This window comes from Monopterus albus, unplaced genomic scaffold (assembly GCF_001952655.1).
Source record: "Monopterus albus unplaced genomic scaffold, M_albus_1.0 scaffold280.1, whole genome shotgun sequence".
Lineage (NCBI taxonomy): Eukaryota > Metazoa > Chordata > Actinopteri > Synbranchiformes > Synbranchidae > Monopterus > Monopterus albus.
The window spans coordinates 6,343-15,643 of NW_018128160.1; the positions used below are offsets into that span (position 1 = coordinate 6,343).

The window sequence follows — 9,301 nt, forward strand, 5'->3', positions numbered from 1 at the left end:
CTACAGTATCCCTTCTTGTAATATACAGTACAATCACAAATCTCTTGTGATTTGCAGGAGACGTTATCTTGATGGAGGGTTTAAGTCAAAGCAGCCACTGTAGCTTCCACACATTTGCAGACATAGCATTTTAAAAACAGGGTGACTGTATTTAAATGTCAGCACTGTTTCTCCAGAGAACATTTGGTGAGAAAAGGTTACAGAGGAGAAATCACAGATGATAGGAAAACGCTGTGGCCTGCCTGAAGTAATTACACTGCCATTTTCTCCTCCACGGAGTTGAAAAAAATGCAAAATTGTGCTCAAACTGTTTGATCATCTTCATCCGTAAACTGCAGAAGGCTGTTGTATCCTCATTGGACCCATTTAGAAGCTGTTGTTATAACCTTTGCAATAAAAAAAGGGGATTCAAACTTGGCATAGTTCTTTCTGCAAGCTGAGACTGGCCATGTGTATTTAGATGTTTTATTAGATGATTCAAATTCATTCATTTGTTTGTTCATTCATCCAATACGGGCTGTTAAGAGGCACAGCAGTGTCAGCAGATTATCTGACTGTGTTTAGATTGTCTCGCATATTTGCCTCTGTCCTGGTTATTTAAAGGAAAGTAATGTTGGAAGGCAAATTTTATTTTCCTTTGGACAAAGCCAGGCTAGCTGTTTCCCATTGTTTCCAGTCTTTATGCTAAGCTAGCTGGCTGCTGACGGTAGCATTGTATTTATTTTATTGACATGAGAGTGGTGTCACTCTTCTTCTCTAGATCTTGGCAAGAAATCCAAATTTGTTAATTGCATGTAAGAGGAAGAAATCTAATAATAATTGAATAACTTTTTTAAATAATTTATTAAGACTAACTGTTAAAACTGCGCTGTTGCCTCACAGCAAGATGGTTCTGGGTTCAAGCCCCGGCCGACCGGGGCCTTTCTTTGCGGAGTTTGCATATTCTCCTCGTGCTTGCGTGGGTTCTCTCCGGGTACTCCGGCTTCCTTCCACAGTCCAAAGACATGCGGCATAGGTTGATTGTGTCTCTAAATTGCCAGTAGGAGTGATTGTGTGTGTGAGTGGTTGTTGTCTGCATGTTGGCCCTGCGATGGACTGGCGACCTGTCCAGGGTGGACCCTGCCTCTTGCCCGCAGCCGGCTGGGATTGGCTCCAGCCCCCCGTGACCCCGTTTGGGACTAAGCCGTATAAAAAATGGATGGATGTTAAAACTGTTGCTGTTTTGGCCACTGAAATATGATGCTGTTTGTATATTATATGTTATTTTAATTGACATTAAATTGAATTTTGGACTTTAAAATTATGATGTTTTTAATATAATTTTATAATCAACCAAATTATCAACTAAAAAAGTGACACATTTATCAATAGTGAAGATAATGTTTAGGGAGGCGACAGTGGTGCGATGGGTAGAGCAGTCGTCTCCCAACCAGAAGGTTGAAGGTTTGAATCTCGGTGCCTGCAGTTCATGTGTTGAAGTGTCCTCGGGCAAGACATTGAACACCCCCCTCCCCGTTGCACCTGATGGTTAGAGCCATCGGTTGAGTTGGCACTGCAGATGGCTGCCTTTGGTTCTGTACCGGAAACAAATTCCTTGTGTATAACAAACTTGGCGAATAAAGGTGATTATCTAGTTGCAGCCCTAACTAATCTTGAGTTACCAAATTTATCATGTTTTCTCATGTTCACAAGATGTAAAAAATGCTTTCATTATTTAGTAAAGGTAAGTATCATAACTGCTGTTGTCATGTTGCTTGTGTTTTTACCCAGGATGTAAAAGTCAGATCTCTCTCTCTAGCATTGCTTGTTCCACTATCATTTGCTATCAGGCTATCAGCAGAAAGCCAAGAGTTGTGATCAAAGCTGCTGCCTTGTTATCTATCAGTTACATGATAATGAAGTCATGCTGTCAAGATAACAGGAATGAAAAAACAAAAATGTTCACATAGAGGCAGAATATTTGTTTGTCAAAACAGAACTTTATAGACAGCCTGCCAACTGTCTGTTTCATTTTCAGTGGCCTTTTAAAGTCAGCAAAAACAATTCAGATAAAGATCTTGATGTTCAAGTGTGACATCATCTGACTTATCTAAAACCCTTTATTTTCTCACGGTGATCACAAGAAACATAATGATGTTTTGACATGTTTTCACGTTCTGTTTCACAGTTCTTACTTTTTTCCACAAAATGCCCTTGTTTTCCTGCAGCCAGTCGGTGGGCAGCACCTGGCAAACTGTAACAGACCACGTGAAGCAGGAAAGGCACACAGTTGTGGGACTCTTCCCCAACACTGTTTATCTCTTTATTGTCAGAGCAGTCAACTCCTATGGCCTCAGTGACCCCAGCCCAATATCTGAGCCTGTCCGCACCCAGGGTGAGTTACATAGGCAAAAAATCATCCTTATCTCTCTGCACTCCTTGTTTATATGTGTCTTGTTACACAGTCTTGATTTCAGCCTCTATTTTTAACAAAAGAAATTAGATATACTGGGCGTAGGGCTGAGGAGAAGATAATGTGCTACATGGTTTATAAAAACCTGCTTCCAAGTGTAATCTCCAAACTAATTGCTCTCTCACTGTGTGATGCTAAGTAGTACTGAATATTGTCAAAAAGCTTTTTTCCCTTTTTTGCCGTAGCTGCTATTCAGTTGTGTTTTTTGCCTGTGCTGAAAGGATTTCTTTGTTGTTTCAGATGGGAGTCCTACAGAGCAGGGCGTGGACCACAGACAGGTGCAGAGAGAGTTAGGAGAGGTATCCATCTACCTGCAGAAGCCTGTGGTTCTCTCTCCTACCAGTGCCAGGATTTCTTGGACTGTGAGTCGAATACTTGAAAAAGTCTACTTTTCAAAGTCGACTCCCAGTGTGCAGAGGACATGCTAATTTCTAAACATTAACTTCAAAAACTCATCCACATATTATGTGACACAACCAGTACAAATGCAGTACAAACACAACTGGATTTGCCCTTTGATAACTGATGTAAATGTGAAAATGTTTCTATATTTCTTGTGTCTTGACAACTGTTTTAGGTTGCCCGTCAGTCTCAGTATGTTCAGGGTTACCGTATATTTTATCGGACGATTGGCAGCTCCTGGTTGGTCCAGGATGTCGAGGACACATCTGACCACAGTATCATCCTAGTAGATCTGCGCAGCAGTACAGAGTATGAGGTCAAGATACGCCCTTACTTCAATGAGTTACAGGGACACGACAGTCTGATGGTACTGCTGCGTACACCCGAGGAAGGTAAGAAATGCTTCGCAATAACTTTGTCAGTATTTCACAATTGTACTCAATTCTAAATCAATCCTGAAATTGATCAATTCACAATTTGCATATTTAAATATGTGATTTAAAAATAGTGTAACCACACCAAAACATAAATTGATTTGCATGGGCTAAAATGACATTTACTGATGAGTTAGGTTAGCGTTTAGTATATGGTAGCATCATTTAAATTCTCCATGCCTGGATTTAGCTACTATATATGTGGGGCGGCTGTGGCTCAGGAGGTAGTCTAGGCATATAGGAATTCTTGTGCAGGACTCTCCTGGAGTCAACTAAATAGTTAGCCAAAAAAAGAACACCTAGTCTAAATATAAATTTACATAAGAATGAAATTGTAGATACAAAATTAAAATAACAAATAAAATTATGAATTTGAAATATTGCACATGGTGGAATTGTATATGGTATTTTACTTAGTAGGGTAATGAGGGGTTATTGCACATGTTTTCCACATTTTGTATTTGCCATCAGTCTTACTGCAGCAGGGAAAAAGCTGTAAAATCTTGTTCTGTGTGTGATGATACTGTCCGCTCTGGGCACTGTTAACCTGGACAGAGCCAGGTTAACAGTGCCCCCCAGTTTTCAGTTTTGTGCTAACGTAAGCTATTAGGTTGCTTATTTTAGTTTCATATTAATGGACAGATATATAAGTGTTACAGATCTTAGTCAGTGAACAGCAAATCTGCAGACAACGAAACAATATATGAGAAGAAAAGCCATGGCTTTTGAGTTTCCAATAACACATGCGTTATGAATCAATATTTATTTTTGCTCTTCTTTCATTCAGTTCATTACAGATTCCCTAAAACTAGCAGAGCCTACCAAATTGCATCATTCTGCTCAGGAAACATCTTGAAAATTATTCAGAAATGGCAGGCCTGTAAAACAAAGCAATATCATAACAATGATATCTAATAGTAATATTAATAATGCTAATATTATTTTTCTTCTTATCTCTGTCTCCAGTTCTAAGTGCTCCTCCACAGGCTGTGTCAGTGGTGCAGCTCACTAACAGCTCCAGTATCAGCGTGTCCTGGGAGCCTCCGCCTCATAATATTCAGAGTGGCATTATTCGAGAGTACAGGGTGAGTCCACAGCAATCAGTCTGTGACTTGACTCCAGAAACCTGACTGTTTGTTTTCTTTTCTGATGCTTCTGCTTTTAAGATTGTTCATCAGCAACACAGCTGTAAATTACACAAATACAATGGAACAAAGTGTTTGTTTAAACCACTATATCTGTAATTTTACACAGTCATTACTCAGTGTTGTTGTCTGGATGCTTATGAAAACTACAGATGTTATTTAACAGTAATTCCTGATTGCCCTTTGTCTGTGGTTAGTACACATGCACTGCTGAAAGAGCCTCCGTTTTCAAAGGTTCAAGGTTCAAATTGTTTATTGTCATATGCACAGTAAGGAAACGTGTTTCCCTGTACAATGAAATTCTTACTTTGCTGTCCACACAGAATGCCAAACAACACAAGTGAAATATAAAGTAAATAAATAGCACAAAAACTAAAGGCGCTTAAAACAGTGAGTGAAAAGAAATATAATTAAAAATATAATAAGAACATAATAAGAGATTTTGTATGCTACATCGGAGCTATATGTGCAATGGTCAGCAGTGGGTGTGTAATTATGCATGTGCATGTAAACAGTACAGGTGGAATTACATGAAGTAATTCCTGATCAAAGTCTGTCTTTCATCATTAAATCCTGAGGGCCCCTGTCATCTGTTTGTTCTGTAAAAAAAAAAAAAGATTCTGTCTGTTTCTTAGTATAAGCACACCACTGATGACTAATGATCGGGCAGCTGTTCCCATGGAGGGAGAAAAAAAATCCAAAAACACTGAAATTGAAAATGCAGTTCTGTTGTGTTTTCTGTTTCTCGTCTGGGTCCAAGTGTTGAAAGTAATTAGAAAACAGCACTGCTCTGATCATGAAAATCCTGATTCTGGCAGCTCGTCAGCTGAAGGCTAGGTTTACTCTTAATCCCCTTAAACATTCAATTTGCTGAGAACTTCAGGCAGTATTTTGTACAAGCCTTCAAGTACTTCAATGTGCAAAATTAAATGTTCAATCAGTGTTGAAGAATTATAAGATACATCTTCATTACAGCTCACTGTATCACTGTCATTATGCAGATTATATCTGTTGAAGTCCTGATGTTTTTATTTGAGTATTTGCATTTTATGTGTCTCATCTTCTCAGCAACATTCTAAGGGAAATATTGTACTTTTTTACTCCACTCAGCCAAGATTTTAGATTTAAAAATGATTTGATGAATTTAATTACCCATCAGAATATAGAGCAGTTCAAATTTGTTCCACCTCGACCAGCTGCACATTAAAATGCTCCTATCATTCTGTATGAGTACCTTTATTTTTAAGCTCTTAAATATATTTTTGCAGTTTGTTTTGTATATTTAAAGCACTACTACAGACATTGCAGGTCTCACAGATGAAAAGCTGAACTCAGAAAAAGACTTTGACTTGGTTCATTATGATGTGCTATACTGCTGTATAATAACATTACTTAGCCATTTTGCTGTTTTTTACTTGTGCAACCTTACTTTTGCAAATATAATACAGCACTAAACAACAATTCATTTTGTTTTAGCATTTTGAAAAGAGCATTTTAGCATTGTGGCGTTGCTACAGTACTTATACTTTGGAATATATAGTGATAAATGGAAGGAAAATACAGAATAAGTGAGTGGTCTTTCAGGATGACATTGCCCCCATCCACAGGACATGAGAGGTCACTGAATGGTTTGATGAGTATGAAAATGATGTGGATTACAGTCACTGGGTCTCAACCCATTTGAACACTTATGGGAGATTCTGGAGTGACAAATTAGCGCGCTGGTGGCCCAACACCTTACAAAGACACTTAATTTGTCACCCTTCTTTCACTGCAGCACACAACACAAATCCAGCATGCATGAAGAATAAAGGGCTGGAAGACTTTCAAGACATAAACTGAATGCCTGAAGGCACATTCTGTATACAGTATATTTAATAACAGAATTTTCAGTCTGGTTTTTAAATGTCATTACACAGACATCCCTTTCTCTTTCATCTCTGTTCTCCACTGCGCACTACCAGATAAAGCTTCAGCGCCAACAAAAGAAGCACCGGGTTTATATCACAGTCTGTCTTATTTGAATGATAGGCTGCATATTATCTCAGGGTATGCGGGAAAAATTAATGTCTTTATATCTATTCATATTTTAAAATTCAAACAATAACTGTGTATATCTGGTTGCTCATCAGGTCTGGTGTCTGGGCAGCGGCGTGGAGCAGGAGAACCAGATAAACCGAACCGTGGATGGAGCGGTTCTGTCCATCCTCCTGACAGGCCTGCTGCCTGACATTCACTACTCCGTCACGGTGGCTGCTGTCACAAGCCTGGGTGTGGGCGCCGAGAGCCCGTCTGTCAGCCTGCTTCTCAGTGAGTCACTCAACATGTTACAGCTACCGCAGACAGAGAAATATGGCAATTTGGGCTCTCAGTGGGCTCAGTTTACCGCAGGTGAGATCTGTATGTGGAAATCAACAGAGACTTGTGCTTTGAGTGTGAAAACATAAATTGTGTTAGTCAGGAATTCACAGTGAAGCTGAGAAGTTTAACACTCCTATAGATTAGCATTCTTTTAGTTCTGATAGGCAACATTTGATGACTGAGGATGAGCAGGATCTCCATTCCTCTGGTTCAAAGTAAAAAAAGTAAACCGGTCTTGCATTGACATAGTCAGTTATCCCAGACAGGTTGAAGCCCAGAGGAGGTGTGGGGCCGCTTATGTTTTCTGAGCTATTTTCCTCTTCACTTTAATGTCTACTCTATTTTTTTCAAGGAATAATTTCACATTTTGAGAAACAAACTTGCTTGTTCTTTTGCTGAGAGTTAGCTGGGAAGATTGATACCACTCTCACGTCTGCACAGAGCTACAGCTAGCAACTGCTAAACTTAGTTTAGTATAAAAACTGCTGTAGCAAAACATGGTGTAAAATATCAACCTGCAATTTTTCCAACTATTTATGTGACATTGTGCCAAGTAACACTTGAAAAAAGGATTCCCAGAATAAATGGTAATAATCCGCACATCCTCCTCCATAGGCATGTATCTACAGCTGGTAAAAGCTAAACTTAGCATTGTTTTCTTACATATATTTAGCAAAATACTCTGCAGCCAGAAGGCTACATACAGCAGGCTCAATACTGCACCGCCGGTATTCCCATAATGTCTTGTGAAGCAGTTTGTGCATAGAGAATGAAATAGGCAAAACTCTGTTTACTCTTTCTAGCGTTGTGCTGTTTAGTTATCTTTAGACTGGCAAGCTGTTTCATCCTGTTTCCAGACTTTATGTATGCTAAGCTAAGTTAAGTGCCTGCTGGCTCTAGCTAAATATTTACTGCATACATGAGTAATATTGATCTTTTCATCTGACCCTTGACAAGAAAGTGCACTTAACAAAATGTCACACTATTCCATTAAGCTGTCTCTGGGTTCTTTTTCATACTAAGATCCTGAAAGCCCTGTGCTCTTAAACTTGACTGTTTTTCTTTCAGCTCTGCCAGTGAACAAGACTTCGCCATCTGTGAAGAAAGGCGGTAGACTCGACATATCAGAGCAGATCACAAGTGTCGTCCGCCAGCCAGCCTTCATTGCAGGACTGGGTGTGGCTGCATGGTTGGTGCTGATGTGCTTTAGTGGTTGGTTGTACTGTCGGCACCGCAGGAGGAAGCAGTTGGGACACTATACTACTTCCTTTGCATACACACCAGCAGGTAAGTGGAAAAAGAAGACAGGATGTTCAAGGTATTACCTCTAACATTTACACTTTTAATGTCAGGTAAACTGCTCCATGAAGAAAGAAGTGTAAAAAGTAAAAAAAATGTTACAATGACTTGAGCCAGGATGATTTTTATCTTTCAGATGCACTCTGTCACATCTTACTCATTATAATTACATTGTTCACAAAACAAAACGGTACAGAGAAAAAAATCTTAATTTGTTGAAGAAAAAACCAGAAAGATTTAGTTTTCAAAAAGTAACTGTGACAAAGTTCTTAACAGACCTCTGGGGTATCTCCAGCAGTGATTAATGTTTTCAATTTTTGTTCCTTTTGCAAAGCGGCAGCTGCACTTTCATTGCATATTCAGTTAATTAAAATGAATTTATCCCTACTGGGCAGTTTTTATGGCAGGACTACAGGAAAAGGCTGAGGACATGCTGACTGAATCATATGTAAATAGTAACAGTTACAATTTATTTTAGAATATGGTCTTTGGCACATACTGTAAGCACTTAAACACATCATTTGTGTTCTGACTTTGAGAGATATTGGTCCATGTTCATAAATAGTCAATGGACATACCAAGGCCCTAAGAAAAACATATACCATTAGATTTTATTACTACTGACCAGAAGTTACATTATTCTAAAAATTTAGTATGAAATCTGTCATCATCTTTTTGCTTTAGATGTTATGAACTTCAGATACTATGGAAGAGCAACACATTATAGAAAACAACAAAAACAAACAAAAAACTTATTTTGTACTATCAACAAATTTAAAACTAATAAAAAAAAAGATCTCATAACTGGGAGAGCTGGATGTTAAAAATCTTAATTTGTTTGACCAGAGGTAAACTTTAACAAGAAACAGGAAATATAATCTTCTTCTGCTTCTTCTTTTGGCTGTTCCTGTTAGGGGTCGCCACAGCGAATCATCTGTTTCCACCTAACTCTATCCTCGGCATCCTCTACTCTCACCCCAATTAACTTCATGTCTTCTTTTAGCACATCCATATATCTCCTCTTTGGCCTTCCTCTTGACCTCTTGCCTGGCAGCTCCATCTCCAACATCCTTCTACCAATATAACCACTATCCCTCCTCTGCACATTTACAAACCATCTCAATCTGGCCTCTCTGACCTTGTCCCCAAAACAGCTGACCTGAGCTGTCCCTCTGATGGGCTCATTCCTAATCCTGTCCATCCTAGTC

General features: G+C 39.0%; 1 protein-coding gene across 1 annotated transcript in view; it reads left to right on the forward strand.

Moving 5' to 3' along the window:
• Positions 1–9,301, forward strand: part of LOC109973099 (roundabout homolog 2) — a gene marked incomplete at its 5' end in the record, with an annotated part of 25,585 nt that overhangs the window by 5,391 nt on the left and 10,893 nt on the right. Inside the window, 6 exons of the mRNA XM_020622435.1 lie at positions 2,208–2,374; positions 2,693–2,814; positions 3,030–3,246; positions 4,255–4,373; positions 6,566–6,743; positions 7,863–8,081. Coding sequence (XP_020478091.1) covers positions 2,208–2,374; positions 2,693–2,814; positions 3,030–3,246; positions 4,255–4,373; positions 6,566–6,743; positions 7,863–8,081 — 1,022 coding nt within the window. The remainder of the gene's footprint in view (positions 1–2,207; positions 2,375–2,692; positions 2,815–3,029; positions 3,247–4,254; positions 4,374–6,565; positions 6,744–7,862; positions 8,082–9,301) is intronic.